This window comes from Pseudopodoces humilis, chromosome 2, assembly GCF_049639895.1.
Source record: "Pseudopodoces humilis isolate 2021_Gansu_Grassland_sample_001 chromosome 2, ASM4963989v1, whole genome shotgun sequence".
Classification (NCBI taxonomy): Eukaryota; Metazoa; Chordata; class Aves; order Passeriformes; family Paridae; genus Pseudopodoces; species Pseudopodoces humilis.
The window spans coordinates 65,543,570-65,560,631 of record NC_142201.1 but is presented as its reverse complement, the minus strand read 5'-3'; the positions used below and the strand labels follow the sequence as shown (position 1 = coordinate 65,560,631).

At 37.5% G+C, this 17,062-nt stretch overlaps 1 protein-coding gene across 2 annotated transcripts in view; it reads right to left on the bottom strand.

Annotated features, from left to right (window-relative positions):
• Window positions 1-17,062, bottom strand: part of DCLK1 (doublecortin like kinase 1) — a 230,013-nt gene that overhangs the window by 12,420 nt on the left and 200,531 nt on the right. For both annotated transcript variants that reach the window (XM_005516310.3, XM_088050942.1), the window contains exons 12-16: window positions 13,883-14,016; window positions 13,016-13,093; window positions 12,284-12,380; window positions 10,411-10,491; window positions 3,383-3,496 (exon numbers count right to left, since the gene is read on the bottom strand). In XM_005516310.3, coding sequence (XP_005516367.1) covers window positions 3,383-3,496; window positions 10,411-10,491; window positions 12,284-12,380; window positions 13,016-13,093; window positions 13,883-14,016 — 504 coding nt within the window. The remainder of the gene's footprint in view (window positions 1-3,382; window positions 3,497-10,410; window positions 10,492-12,283; window positions 12,381-13,015; window positions 13,094-13,882; window positions 14,017-17,062) is intronic.

Here is a 17,062-nt window from a genome sequence, read left to right as displayed (position 1 = left end):
AAAAGCTGTATGAGAAACATGATCCAGCAAATATTTTGGCACATGTTTAACAGCAATGTGGCCGTTCTGACACAGACGGAGGGGCACTAGCCCAAACCATCTCCCACAGAGACCGGTAGTCAACGCCTGTGACAAGAGTTTAAGAACAGGGCAAGTAAAGTGATATTTGTCCTATGCACTCTCTCATCAGCAAGCAGTGTTTTTTAGGAACTTGCTAATTCTCTTGCTGTTTTAAAAGCTAGCTCTCCAATTAAAATTTTGCTGGCAAAGCTATGTTGGTTCAGGGGAATTTTTTCCCAGCTGACATAGTTACTCTGGCAGAACTTCTAATGATGTATTATTGCATCAACAGAAAAGTCTCTTTGCTTGTATAGTTAATTTTGTTTGAGAAATCGTTCTACTACATCAGCAAAAGAACTGTTTTGCTAAGCATGCACATGTTCATTAGGGTAGTTTGTCCAAACTGACAAATCTTTTCAAATGTGGACAAACTTGAAGTCTGGACACATGCACGAGAAGTAGGATGTCTCTGCCTTGGACAGACGGAGACAACTTTTACAGAGATTACCACACCAATAAAGCAGACATAAATCTGAACCAAAGGAATCAATGCAATTTGGACATTGCTGAAGGAAGCAGTAGCCACAGAAGTTGTATGCAAAACACACATGGCTTCAAACTTCCTTTCAGTCAAGCTGACCAGAGACACATCTTTAGGAACTTAATTTTCATATTATAGTTTTAATTGGTGCATATGGTAAATACTCCTTGAGATCTTTGAGGTGTGTTACTTTTCACCACCAGAGAAAAAAAGGCATATAATATCATATCATACCAATGTGAGGACAAACTAAGAACTAAATACCACATATTAGCAAGCTCTGTACATAAACAGAGTTAAAATACTCAAAATAATGATAATATTTATCTTTCATACTATTAAGTAAGCTATAGAAATATAAGCACATATTAACACATTTTCACAAACACAGACACAGATGTGTTATATAATATATAGAAGGCAACTCTATATATTATATACACAAGCACTCTCTCAAAAAGTATGTAAACATACAGGCAGGCACAAATCCCCAGTATTTTAATAGCAAGTATAGTTAGTGCATGTCTTTAGTGCCAAATAGTATGTTACAGCATCTATATATATTTTGATTATTCTAAATCTAGAGAAGTCTTTGTTAATAGGATTTAATTTTATCTTATTAGAGATTTCACAGTTAAAGGGAGATTCCCAGACATAGAACCCTGGTGACATGCATGTCAAATGTATATTAAATAGACTTCCAAATGCAGAAACAACATTTAAAGATGTTGTTTTGCTTTTGGCTTTCTTTTACATATTAAACTATTTTTGTAGAAAACGAAACTAATTTTTTCATAAAACGGAAATTATCTAGCATTCTGAAACATTACTAAAACACTAAAGAGGTCTATACTTCCCCATTTCTTCCCATAATCAAACCGCTTTCTGAATTATGTAAAAGTATTCTAAACATTTCTACTTTATAGGCCAAGTTGCAGGATCAATTGTGTCAGGATATGAAGTTTGCCGACAGAGATGATCACTAAAAACAATCTGTTAAATTTCCAAACACTAAAAAATAAAGAGAAGCAATTAAGAATATAATTAATCATACACATTTTTTCCTGATGTTTTGCAGTGGACAGATTCACTACGGTGCCTTTTTGATTACTCAGGTGTTAAATTGCTGCAAACCCTTGGCAAAGCAACTGGGGAAAATAAAAAAAAGAGGAGGGCAGGGATATTAAAAACGTAAAGGAGGCAAGGGATGGATGAGGACAGAGGCATCATTTCTTGCTTTTAAGCTTTGAAGTCATTAGCATGGAGGATTTGAGCAGTAATTCCCATGGACAAGCGTGCTGGCAGTCCATTCAGTAGGAACACAATTTCAGCTAGTCTATTAAGAACATACCTGCAGTTCAGATGAGCAATGGGTATGTGATGTTTTAGTTGTGGGAGAGTTGCTGCAGTATTATTGCTTAAAAATGAAAATAAATAAATGCTGACTATGTTAGCTGATGACTGAGAAAATCTAGGAAAAGCATGAGGAACAACTTGCTTCCATGTTGAGGACATTCAGGGTAGGAAAGAGTAAAGAAAAAAATATGAGAGAGGCACAGCTTGAAATTTTAAGTACTTATACCAAGTAACTTTGAGACAGTATCCATTTTGCTGCACAAGCACTTCACACCTGTGAGCCAGACTGCATGTGCTGAGCTGAATTTATTTCATGCTGATTTAACTCAACACTGGAGGGGCTGAGCTGAGAAACATGAAAGTGGAAACAGTACAAGAAAGTGTACATGTGCAGTCACACCACCTGCAATTTATGGAAGCTGGGAATGAACACTGAGTAATCTGATATGGGAATGGTTACGTTTAACATGTCACATTTTTAGTGACTCTTTGGAGTGTTCACATTACTATGAGTAATAAAGGAAAGCTTACAAACACAAGCAGATGTATTAAAAATGTGAAGGATGTGCATGTTACTATTCAATGGCATTAGTATGAATAATCTCTTCATATGCTGACTATATCCTGTGTCCATCTATATGTCATACACATGTTCATCTGTGAGGAAAAAATACAATAGTATGTGATGTATGCTCCACTGAGGATGCCATTGAAACCACAGTAAAGCTTGGTCAAAATTTTGGCCAAGCTTTGCTTCAGACACTCCAACACATTCAAACCTAGAATGGCTCCACTGGAATTGCAACATGACAGAAGGCAGCAAGAAGTTCCATTTAGTCTTTACCCCAGTAAATACTTCTGCTGACAGGGAAGCAGGTTGTGTGTGGCACTAAAATAAAATGCTGCTGCCCAGCTAAATCTGGAGTGGCTAGACTCATGTTAACCATGAAGGCAGCAGTGAGGCAGCATTGCTTTCTTTCGTGTCTTCAAAGAGGAGAGGCTCAGGCTGCCATACATATTTGCAGTTAAATTTTTAAGCAATTTCCACTCTAAAGTGGTGCTGTCCTGCTACAGTCACTGTGTGGCCTAAATCCATACGATGAGTCTGCTGCCAAGTAAAATGTCATGATCCCACCGTTCAAATTGTAGAATTCACTTTGGAGTTAGGTCCACTGATCTTCTGGTGAAATGTGGAACTGTGTGCTGTGTGTACAGTTATATCTCCTAGGGCTGTTAAATAACAATGTGACTCACAAGGAGAATCAAAGGAGAAGCTGTGCAGGATACCAGTCTAACTATGCTTATATTAATTCAGTGCTACAATTATCTAAAGATTAACCCTCTCTGATTTCCTTTGGTGTCCTAAACACATAACTGTCTGGTGGGCACATAAATCTGTTTCATCTGTGTATTTCAGATGCTTACTGCTATGACAGAAACTCCAGCTGCTGTGCTGTTCGGCTTAGGGCCTGTGTTGAAATGCTTCTTTATCTTCCCAGCTACTGAGAGCTGATGTTCATTCTCTGGAAGGCCATCATCCTGCAGATAAATAAAGCAAAGTGAAACTTCAGAGAAGAAAGATGAAAAAAGGATTTGTGAGGTGATTTTGATTGGTCACATCAATATAGAAAAGTTTGCAAAATCCTTGTATTAAAATATGGGTCAATCATTGTCTCCATCAATAGATTTAAGGTACTTACAAGATGAACATAATATGGCACCAAGCAGTATCTCTCTTCTTCTTTACCCAATATTTTCTGCTCAAACTTTAAGCAATGCTCATTAATAATTGTTAAACGTTTCATTTTTCTTTCTACCATATCTTAATTACCACTACCCGGTTATTTTTCTGCCCATTAATATTTCAAAGCCTGAGGATTTCAGATGTGCTTAAGATTCTGTTTACTCATCACATAAATTTAATGATAATGACCTCAAAAGTAAAAAGTATCCAAGATATTACAAAAACAAGAGGCTGGGCTGGGACATTTTTCCTTTCAGCTGAGACATCCCACTTTGCAGAGCAAACCTGGATCCCTGCACCAAAGCAAGCTAGCATCCTCCATGCTGAGGAGAAACCGCAGCAGAACAAATGGAGCTTGTGGTTTTGCGCAAGTCCACAGGCTGAATTCAAGCCCAAAAAAGAGGAGGCTTTTTTAGAAATTGTAGAAAAGAGCTTTATGCCTGAAAAATGTGCAAAAAGCCACTTCTCAGAGAGACTTCCCCACTAGCAGAATAGGCAGGATTTCAGGCAACAAATATGCAGAATAGGTGGAATAGGAAACGAAATGTAGAAGAGGCAAAAATATACAGGGTATCAGGTCACTGGCCCCATGCCATAGTGATCACTAACTGGTGCTGCATGGTGTGTAAATAAATAAACAGCTGAGATAATTCTTAAACTCCACTTAGACAAAATCCTAGCAGAATAAAGTCAAATGAGACAAGATCAGAATAGTGAGAGATGACAGCCACTTTCTTATTTCAATTTTTCACACATTACGAGTGCCCTTAAAGAGTTTCAGAGCTGCTGCAGTAAATCACGAGTTCAGTGAGCATATGGGAATTTTAGGGAGGTTGGTAGGGTTTGTTATTTATTTAGCTTGGGGAGTTTGTGTTTAGAGATCCCTTACTCACCCCTTAACAAAATGTCTCAGCTGGCAAAATATGGTCAAGTGCACACAGCTGCAAAACACAAAACAAAACAATACAACCCAGTAGTTGATTATTGTCTAGCACTGGGGAGTCCTGGCACAGTGGTACATGACCCCTAAAAATGACCTGCTTCCCCTTGACCTTGCCTTTCCCAGCAGAAAGCTAGTCTGTAAAGTGAACTCCTCTTCACAGGAGGAGGGAAGAAAAATAAAATCATTCTCTTGGCTTTCTTGACATAAAAGTCTGCCAAGCATTCATGTCATCTTGTCAAAAGACTAAATTACAAAGAAGACAATAGTTACCAAGACTGTGGTCACATTTTGTTGGTGAAGCACCACACCCACAGTTCCAGTGGCAACACACCACAGATGCATAGTTTGGACTCCAGCTTTTAGATGAAATACTTTCCAGCTCAATTCAAGATGCAGCATAGGGATATATCAGAATTCCTCTATTGTTACTAAGTTTTTATTACTACTCTTGGTTCCACCTGATGTTTAGTAGTTCTCTTTTATTCAAACATGTTTTATAAATGAATCAATATATATTAAGCTGGCTCCTGGAATTCAGTGAACAATAAAATAGATAGCTATTGAGGGTGAGAGATGACAGCTGTTTAACTAAATACAAAACAAGCTGCTCTGCAGTTTCAAAAGGCAAGAAGTGAATAAAAACATCTATCAAATATCAAATTGATCAGAATCAGCAAGTTAAGTTACAGAACTGGAGAACAGTATAAACACTGCTGACAAGAATTTCATTGGGTTGCTGAAATTGGATGGATGTCAAACCCTGAAGAGGTTAACTGTTCCTTTCCCCTATTTTAAGTCTTTGCTTTTGCAAGTGGGTTAGGATCATAGAATTTCATCTCAATGTTAGCATTAATCACAAGATTTTTTTAAAAGGTGACCAGTGATTTTTGCTGCTCCATCTGGGAATTTTAAAGAGTTATGAGCTTCAGAAGATCTTGACTGCTAATAGTCTGAAAGAGGAGCTCTCCTGTGCACACCTCAGAAGCCGAGCAGCCAAAACAGTTTGAAAACTCTGTCCCAGGATTTGAGTTTTCACATGGACAATATAAACAGCTTGGAATGTTAACAAATTTTTGGTTTTTGTTTTGGGGTGTTTTGGTCTTGTTTTTTGTTGTTTTGGTTTGTTTTGGGGTTTTTTTTAATCATCTAAAAAATACTTTCCATGGTCTATTTGCAAGAATTCAAGATAAAAAACAATAAAAAAGAGGCACAAGGTCTTGGAGTAATTCCAGTAATTGATAAAAACTGGTTTCATATTTGCATTGTTCTCTGTGGCAGGAGACATTGCCACTCAAAGTAAAAGGAAGTGTTGTAAAGAAGTTCAGGATTCCCAGACTCCTACTGCCCTGAAGCACTTAGATCCATTTCACAAGATGGTCACAAGAGCTTTACTTTCCAGGTCTAAAAGCCTCAGATGAATAGATCATTATACAAGTAACAGCAGGAAATTAGAGTAAATAGACGTGCTGGAAAAGCTTTTGGATACTGTTTCCTTTAAGGATTCTAAGGAAAATTTTTGGTGCAGTGTCCTAGGGTGTAACCAAAAGTAGTGCAGCTGCAAAATAAGGAATGTCGTTTTTAATTCATTTTCTTACAGATGTTTAGCTTTTTGATACTTATTGCTTGGTTATTCATTTCTTTTGCACACAAATTTCCAAGGCAGACATAGTGAGGGAAAAATATAAAAGCTCCAGGTTCTCTAATTCTTTTTAGATGCCATCTTCCTCCTCCAGCAACAGCACACTTTTTATATTGATTATTTTACCAGAGAAGGATTTACAGAATGTGAGCCTTTCAGCATTCACTGTTCTGTGATGTATTAGGAAACACTTACTACTTATACAAAAAAGAATGATTTTGTTCTGTAACTTGTTTCAGGTCATCAATAATATTAAAGTTTAAAATGCCAGGCCTCTTTTATAATTCTTTGACTTTTCAGAAATCTTTTAACAGGTATAGACTTGGGGTCCTTGCTGTAGGGGAAGTATAAACTGATGGATTTGTTTCCAGGTCTAAGTGTATTGCATAGGAGAGATGACTCCAAATAAACAAAATTGAGGGGGGCAAAGAAGTGCTGCTGAACTGCATTTAGAATTCAAGATCTCCATCTGTGGCAGCGGCATGTAGCCAACATCTTTTCAGGTTTTGTTTTTTTGAATTGAAAACAGCTGGGATGTTGTTCACATTGAAACTGCTTTACTGGTCTGACTCTGACCACAACAAGTTTTGCAGTTTTCAAGAGGATTCCAGATATTTTTATAGCAAAAATTTAAACTGAAATGAGGGCTTGATCCTACTGAAACTGTCAAAGCACATTCCAGGAACCTCAGCGATTTACCAAGTAATCACATAGTAAGCAGCTATAAAGTAGAATGGTTATTTACAACCTACAAAATGGTTTTATACAGTGTAAGCAGTTACAACACTTCTATCAAAGGTTTGATCAAAGAGAGAAAATGTTTCTTAAAATTGTCAAAGAAAACACATGCCTGCTTTTCAAGCCAGCTATTCTATCTAGTGTTTTAGCTTCAGATTTAACACTCTGTGAATAGGTTCAAAACTGAAATAAGGGAAGTGTTGTGGTGAGCTCTATCCCAGCTGAAACTTGTAGAGAAAGTAAACTCCAGCATTTGACACCATGGAAAAGTATTTAACCAGGTTACCTGTGATAATGGAGTGTAGGTGAAAATTCCATGTGCCATTTCTTCCCAGAAAGACAGTATTCACATAATTGTTCAGGTAATTACAACACATAGAATACAGAGCCTTTTGTGAACAGGGATGAGTGCATTAATTCCCTGTCCTGAAGCTGGGAAAATGAGGTCCAGGGAGGCTGTAGGACAGACTTGAAGCTGATCCAGTGGATGATGGCAGAGGGATGTGTAGCTGGATCTGACACTGTACATTCTGCCTCTGTGCATCAATGAGCTGCTCCTCCTAGCTTCTCTACTGCTACTGCCCAGACACACTTCAGGGAAGTGCCCCTTCTCATGGAACCATTTAAGCACCTGTTTCAACTCAGCCATGTTCTTATTTATTCCAATGTGAGCTAGGATTGGCTAGTAGTGCCATCTAGTTAATTTGATACTCCGTATTAAGTGCTTCCATGTGCGATGCTTTGAAATGGGAGCAATGTTTGGAATGTGTGAAAGCACTTTCCTGAACTGGTCCTGATGCCTTAAGTTTTAGCCTTCATATTTTTCAGATTCTGTGCTGCCTAGGTGTGTAGCTCTGAGCCCCATATTAAGTGCTAGTGAGCTCTCTTCACAGGATAGGTAGAAAAAACAATCCTTTTCCAGTTTGATACCAAGGACAATTGTTACAAGCTTCAGGCCCAAAAAAGCATAAACGGAGAGAACAACAAGGAGGATGGAACTTCATAACCTGAAGCTATAATTGGACAATTAGCCCAAATATGCAAATAGACCAAAACTTACAAAACTGCGAAACCTCATCACCAGTCATCCATTTTTTTTGTGACCATTTTGGGTCCATCTTGCTTGTAGCCCTGGCCAGGCTCTTGTACTGCCCAAAGTATATCCTTTAAGGCCTTTTAATAAATACCTACTTTATTCCTTTAACTCTGTCTAGCCTTTATTCTAGGTCAGCCTTCTCAAGGCATCAGTCCCAGTGCTAGCCTTTTCCTCCCAGAAAAAATATATGGAGGACATAAGAGAATTCAAAAGCAGTTTTGATCTGCATTATGAACTATCCTTAGTGTAATGACGAAGATAAAATACTGATTTGTTTCAGTTGTTAAAATCAGCAGAAAAAAAGGAGTAACAGAATTGTCATAGCATATTTGTTTCTCTTACTTATAGATAGAACTGCTACAGGTTTTGATTGCAAAGAATTATTACCAGCATAAAACTACAAGTGCAGCAGAGCTAGACCAAAGATGAATTGATCACCACATGTTGTTTCTAACAGTGCATCACAGTCACTCTTTGAGAAGTATAACTAGAAGTATACTTGATAGAAGCAAGTAGATCTTGAACTTTCCCTGGTATACCCTCTAGTTCATGCCAACCAAGTACTTAAGAATTTTGTGAGTCAAGAGTTCTATCCAGACCACTATATTTAAAAAGCACCAATGGGATCATCCTCCAAAAATGTATTAAATTCTCATTTGCGTTCATTTATACCAGTTCTCTAGACACCTTCTGGCAAAGGGTTCTGCAAGTTAACTTATTGCACAGAAATTCAGGAATTTGCCAAGGCATTTGAGTAACCAGAGCTCAGGTTTTCTAGCAGAGCTCTGGAGTGTTAAAAGTCTTTAGCCCTCAGCCCTTCTCCCCTGCTATTCTCACCAGCAGGTACTGCTGAGGGCAGGGAAGCAGATACTCATGTCACTTGCACACCACCACCACCAGGTTACTGCCGAAGAGCTGCACCTCTCTTTTTTTATAGATCACACTAAAATAGCTTTCTAAAGCACATCATGGTGTAACAATTAAAAAAAAGAAAAGAAAAAGTATCTGGGGAAAGCATTAAGATTTCAAATATATTTTCAGAAAAAATGTAAGATTAGTGACCACTTCCTTAAGTGGTGTAAGCAAGAGACATTTCAGTAATCTCAGCCGCAGTATGCAGGCTGACACTGCGGTACACTTGGCCTCCCTGTGGCCTCTCATCAGTCACTTGCATCTCTTCCTCTTCAGCGCTCCAGAAATCTCCACACGTCTTCCTCCCACGGAGACTGAGAGACCCCTTGATCACCATAAGGCATTATAAACTGTGACAGAACACTATGTCCAAGGACAGCCCCTGGCACCATGGAAAATTAATATTTCAGCTGCTTGAATGTCATCTTCAAAATGAAAAGATTTTCATCAGATGTTGTCCTGGATCCTTGCACTCATCATACACCACAGAAGGGCTCTGCATGTTAATAGCATTCACAATTAAAAAAAAAAAAAAAAAAGTAGTTCGGGTAATAAGGGAGCCCTCCAAGTTTAAAGCATGTACTTGGTAAATACTTAGCTGATCACTACTAGTCTGACTATATGGAGGACACTTTCATTAAAAAAAAAATTAATATCTGAGGTGACTGAACATTTGAATTTTTAGAACAGTTTTTTAGTGAGAAAGGGATTTTGGATACAGCAGCTTAGGGACTGAAGATTATTCCAGGGAGGACTGCACACTCAAACTTGCAACAAACAAAATGAAGCATTATTTCTTCTTCCTTTATTTTTTTCACTGTTCATCCCAATTGTGTTTCTTTTCTCATTTGTTCCTTCTGATTGGAATATAGATTGTCCCATATTTTTATTTTTTGTCATCCAAATATTTTAAAACATGTTAAGTAATCTGGAATAATTTACAAATCTTAAATAGCATCAGAAGCTAAATATGATTCTAAATGTTTCTCTGTTCCATCCTGGATCAAGTAGGCTTAACAGTAGGGACTATATTTCAGTGACTCTTAATCATGACTCTGAGATTTTTGAGTCTACCTGATCTCAGGAGAACAAAATGCATCACTGAACCTGCAAGCTGAGTGTTAGAGATATACATTTATCTAATAGGGTTTATATGTGTTGAAAGTCCATTTCAGAGAAAATGTAGCTGAGCACACAAAAAATAATGAAAACTCCAAGGTACACAATACACTGAATCAACCTGTAACCCAGCTTATTTCCACTTAAATCTCTGGCATCTTTAGAATGTGCTGGCTCCCAAAAGGGCATAGCAAGGGCTTGAGAGAAAAAAGCCCAAAGGTGCCAAATTGCCAGAAGCATCTACAAATCTGAAAATACTTACATTAACCCATGGATGCTCAAGAACTTGCAAGGCTGAGAATCGTAGATCTACATCTACTTGAAGCATCATTGTGATAAGCTCCTGATAAATCAAATACAAGGTCAAATTTGAAGAACATTTTTAAAGAACAAATCAATATTTCATTCACTTAAGAACCCTTTAACTGATTTTGTAAGAGTTCTCAAAGAGAGAGTGAACTACCAACTGCAGAAATATACTAAGATTATTCAAAAAATAGAGAAACTATGAACTGAGAAACTCTCAGCTGAACTTTTAAGTCAATATCCGACAGTACCTTGAAAAGCTAGAAGACAGTTCTGAGTTACAGTTCTGAAGCCACTGTTTAAGAGAAAAGCACTTAATACATAATGTGAAAAACAGACAGTCCCATGAAATTAGGTTAGCTTCCCATTAAGAAAAAAGCCAATTCCTCTGTAGGAAAAGCCAGCAAATATGGTTTTACTTTAAACTCTTGTGTAAATGACATAGAAGATATTTTTAAAAACCTTCAACACTTAAAACCATTATTTTTCATCCTCTAATCTTCTCTGCAATTACCTAGATTATTTTATTCACAGTGTGGAGTTCATGGAAACAGAATGGCAATAAGACAGCAAATAAAGGTACATCACCAAAGACCAAAGCTAGTAATATTTAGTTACAAGAATAACTTAAATGGATAGGCTAAGGCTTCAAACCAGACATGGTAGGTAGAACTATTTGGCAGAAGTTTCACAGGAAAACCCACTGGCAAAGGACTTGCAGTGTTCCCACTAACGATGCTATGAAAAAATGCCTTCTACAACACAATAATTTGGTTTAGAGGACTTCCAGCTCTGTGACTGCATCTCATTCATTAACCTCATTAGTTAGCAGGCTGAAATGCTAGTCCTGACCACCCACCACATACCTGTAGAAGCAGGATGCAAATCTCCAAAGAATGGAGATTCAGACCTACTCTCATTACCTGAATCCACCTCAAAATTTCACTTTTTTTTTCCTTGTGATTAATCAAACACTGTCTCACTGAAGGAAACAGGAAGACAGTTTTTCATAGATTTGTCTTACAGACTAGAGAAACAAACTGATTGGAAGTAAGCACTTATCTATCTACAGAATGACCATATGATTATTTTTTTTTTACCTACACATATGTATTATGTCTCTGTCCACACATATTTATACATATGACTATAGTGAATGGCAGATCCCTAGAAAATCTTTGAGTTAAACTGTTGCTCTAGCGCATTGGTGAGAGTTTAAAAACCTGATATGCTCTGCAAGTATAATGAACTCTGTCAAGGTCTGTATCTGTAAATAATTATATCTGCCTTAGCACACCAAAGACTGCATGTCAAGAGCTGTGACCAGAACAGGTCTGTGTTTCATACCACTCTGCAACAATAAGGCAACAGGAAGCCCAGTTCTTTGACAGAAATAAACAACAGACATTACTTCTAAAATGATTAATAAGGGAAATCAGCCTCCCCATAATCTCATTAGATAATATTCAAAGGCTCCAGGTTGGCACCTGGTCCCCCTCATAAGTACATATAAGGCACAGTCCAAGGGAGCTTTTGAGCTAAGAAGTGAATTTAATTTTTTCTTGATCAGTAAGGGCTGCTGGTGTCTGTTGTGTAAGAAAACATATAGAGATATGATGTCTATTTCAGAATGGGGTCCATTTCAGAACCACCTCTAGTCTATGAGATGGAAACCAAACAAAACATAATTGGTGACCCAGAGGAATTTATAGGTGTAGCAGGAGATGTATGAGACATGTCAAATACAGCACTGTGAAAGGACAATATACATTAGGCGCTCCCACTGGAAGTAATATTGTAGAAGAAAATACCATCAACTGTAAACTCACCTTTGCAGAGTCAGAAACGTTGTCCCAATATGGAGATGGAAAATCCATCTGTCCCATCAAAATCTGATCAAAAAGCACTTCTTGGTCATCTCCACTTCTGTAGAGTAAAACCCAAAGAAAACCAACAACAAAACCCAAAGAGAAATTATTTTCAGATGTGGTTTCAGTAGACTTCTTAAAATGCTTTTAATTGCTCATGCCTTACATCCTTTTAGAAGCTGTTGATTGCTCCAAACATGCAGCCATGGGTGTTAATGGTGAGATCATAAAACACAGTGCATTTGGTACCCTCTTTCTTTCTGCTTGTCTTTAGGATTGCCCACAACTTTGCAATTGCTTTGAGGGGATAAAATATCTGGCATGTCCTTATTAACTCGCTTACATTTTAATTACCTTTTACCAACCACAAAATATGTTGCATTTTGTCCATAAAAGAAGATGGTAATTTCACAGTGTATTTAAAACTTCAGGCAAAGGCACGCAGAACCTGTAATGAAGGCTTTTGTTTTGCAATGCAATGAAGTTCAAACTATAGCAAACACGAGACAGAGATTTTACTATAAAATCACAGACATTTATGGGGCTGGTGTAGAACACTATGCAGAGGACAGAAAAAAACCCATCAAACCCTATGAGCAGAGAATTCTAGCAGTGGGAATCTCTGTGCTTAACATGAAAGGAGCACAGGGAGCAATTCACATAACAAGGATGGTTGAATAGGTCAGTCCATACCCACGGAATGGAGGAAAACCACAGAGCAGGATGTAAGTAATCACACCCGCTGCCCAGATGTCCACCTTCAAGCCATATCTAGAAGTGTGAGAGACATGGTTAGAGACATCTGATTCTTACAGACTACAGTGCAAGAACAGAGGAAACATGTTCAGAATCATTAATAATTTCTTATAGTTTCCCATCTGAGCTTTGTCTACCTACCAATCCTCATTCTGCTATCAAATATTTTTTACATTTGCATCTTAAAATCACTAGATCAGAATGTGTCAGTGCATAGAAGACATTGGGCTGTATTCTTTAGTTAGTTAACTAATTCAAGTTGAGTTAACTTGAGTTAGTGATGCCTGTCAACATGAAGTCTGAAAAGGTGACAGGCTGCTCAAGCCAGCAGGCATTTACCCTGTGGAACAAATCAGAAGAGGACAGTGTGTGATAATGAAATAGAATTAAGTGAATGGTAGTAAGCAGTCTCTAGAGAACAGAATTATTTCCACTGTATCTGCAAATGGCTAGTGAGTAACTCAGTGTTAAACTGAAAAGTTTGAGGCCAACAACTGGCAGAGGTTGACAAATATAACTCCAGTATAACTCCAATATAACTCCAATACAACTCCAATACAACTCCAATATAACAACTCCAATATAACTCCAATATAATTCAAAGCTGGCCTGCTCTGAAGCGCTTTGGGTAAGACAGTCTCCAGAGGTTCCTCCCATGTGAATTGTTCTATGAGCCATGATTCTGCATCATAGCCAACCAAAGGCAGCATAAAAATCTTAATTGGAAGAACTCCAGTCTGACACAATGGCAAGAATGTGCTCCACTGAGTGCACGTCACTGTATCCCCACTACAAATGACTTACCCAGTTTCAGCGATGATTTCTGGAGCTACATATGTTGGGGTCCCACAAACAGTATATAGAGGTCCATCCACAATTGTTGCTAGGCCAAAGTCTCCCAGCTTCAGGGACTTGCTTCCATCTTGGTGCTCATAAACCTAAATCAGGAGGAAAATTGAAGGCTTTACCACAAAACCATCAAGGCAACTACTATAATCACATGCTAACTGCCTGAAATGTTCCTTCTTATTTACAGGTTTCTTTCTACTCCTTACTTTAACATATTTCTCTGCATGCTTTGAAAATTCACAGACAATTTGGACAACTTCCCTCAAATAGAGTCAGGATGTCTAAGAAAGACTTATCTTGCTACCTGTCCAACAAAACATACCACTTGCTAGGTGCTAAATCCCAGAAGCAAATGCGTGGCCTTCCTTCCAACAGTGGCCTTCCTACGTCAACTCCCTACTGAATTCTCAGTGTAGGGGGGTTGAGTTTATTCATTTTACTTAAAGAGCTTAAAGGTTTGCAGAGGAACTTCAACTGCTTAGATAACACAAAAGTGACGGTACTGATAGCAGTTCCAGGCTCTTCTCTGTGTGCTGAAGCCACAAGGCACAAACGTGGCTGGAGCATTTCACCTAGACATACTGTCCTCTCCTTGGATGACTCTTACACAGCAATAAATGGACACTCAGTACCACTGGCATGATAGTGCCTCGATCAACAGGACATAAGCAGTTAGGGCTGCAAATAGGTATACATGAAAATCCTGTCTTAAAACCTGATCTTCACAGCAGCAATGTGACCTTTTACAGGGTTTTATGGGTGTAGAGGGAGATTAAGATGTAGTCACATGAAAAAAACAAAAAGCTAGAAACATCAGTGAAAAGTACATCATTTTAAAAGCTGGCTCATAGAATAAGAATGGCCCCAAACTTGCCAAGACTGAAAACTAATGTCCTAGGGTGACTTTATGATGCTGTAATTTACCTCCCAGCACCTGCTTGTGCCAGATATTGAGTTCTGCGCCTTTGAGATTAGATCAAATAAAAACGTTTAAAATAAAAAATACAAAAATGTATCTAAATTAAACACTAGACTGTAGTGTATGTATCTAAATTAGACATTATCTAAATTAGACATGTATCTAAATTAACAGTCTAGTGACTGTTAGTCTATCTTTAATCAAGGTGCTGGTTTGAGTTCTTGATTCCCATTTTGGAATGTTTTCTACAACAGCACCTTAAGAAATGGAAACAGTCTACAGGAAGCCTTCTTATAATATATATGCATCTCTTTGTTATTTTGCAAGCCAAATCAAAGCTCTATGGAGTCTGAATCACCACTAGTGATATTGTGTAAACAATTTTCAGCAAAACTGTGCAAAAATAGCAGGTATCATAATTCCTAGTTAAAACCTAAATAATCCTTTATATACATATCTTGACCAGCCACTCCTACATCCAAAATCACATTTATCTACAGCTATTTTAAGAAGAAAATCCTAGATTTTTTTTTCTCATATAAATACAATTAATTCTACATGGTAACCTTGGAGAAAAATAAATTCTTGAAGTCTTTCACCACAGTTTCCTACAGATAGTTATAGCTATATGTAGATATGCTATAGCTCCTAACTATTAGTTATATTATACAGCCCCCATCCTCCAGTTTGTTGTTTGTTAATGTTAGTCATGTCTAGAGAGAAAACCCCTCTCTGTCCTGAAACCTTTCTTACCAGGTGATACAGCCACAAGCAGACATTCAGAATACACAGAATTCTCCTCTCCTTATGTTACTTTCAATAATTCAACTGGATCTTTAAGAGGACCAGTAATTTATAATGGATTCACATTTCTCTTCTACTAAGCCAGAAAAAAAAGTTATGTTTATAGAAAAGCACTGAGAAAAAAAAAGCAATTATGGTTTTATTCAAAACACAGATTGTTAAATACATCTGGTTCCTGAAACTAAAGAAAGTGCTCTCTGAAGTGGTAGTAATAAATCTAATTTCAACAACAGTTTTAATTAAAGTCTAGAGACTAAGGCTTTAAATATTCACTTGCTGAAATATGTAAAGTGTGCACTCAGACATCAAGAGCTGAATCTGGCCTAATTTGTATTTCATATTCTGTTTCATGCAGTTATCTTTTAAATAGCCTTCTCTGAGCTGTGCTAACCTTGCAAACATTCCTAACTTCCTTCCTTCAATAGACCACACCTTGTGTGACTCATTCATACTGAAAATTAATTACAGAAGAGATTTGTTTGGCAACATTTAGCAATGCAGAAGGTTTGGTACAGTGTATTTTCTAGTGTTCTGCCTCATCTGTTTTGAGGAATTACTTTGCTTGGAAAACTACTTCAGTTGACTTGTAAAAATGAAGAAAGTAACTTTTCCTCACCCTGTTATAACTCCATATAAAAAAGAGCCCATTGTGAAGCTGTGGTATGTTACTTGCTAGTCAAGGAATGGGAAAGATAATTTAACGCTCATGTTGTTCAAAATAAATGCTATATATGTTCCTGCATTTAAATACTGAAAGGCAATTAAAGAAATGGGGATTAGTGCAAATTGCCCACTACGTAGTGCTTTCACTGTTTTAACTAAGCTATAAAACTGTGTAATTGTACTACACTAATTGAATGCAGCCACACATAATTGTACGCCACCATATGTATCCTATTAGTATAAAGACTGTCAGTATTTTCTAAGCTGCTCTTGTGATCAGTGCAGATGGCAACAGTCAGAGAAGTTGTTCTCTAGGGTTTATTATATGGCTATAAAGACATCCCATGACTTGACAAAATAAACGTTCTAAATAGCAAAAATTATGAAAAATGTTCCAATGAAAACATGGAAGACTCCCTAGAGAATAAAAGTAACCAAACAAAAGTGCTAAAATATCACAGGTATTCAGCACACCCTAAACTCTTAAACAGTTGACCATTAGGTGGACTTTACATACCTTGAGGATAATATGGAATATTTAAGCAGTTAAAAAATAATGGGTGCTGCACAAAGGTTCACACACACAAAGATTTATTAACAGGTTCTAGCTTGAATCCTGAAAATTACTTTTGGGAAGAAGGAAAAATTATAAGAGACAAAAGAGGAGGTGAAAGGAAGGGCTCTACCAGGGGCCAGTAAGAGATGAAATAAAGCAGCTCAAGGTGAACATTCTCTTTTCATCTCCCTTC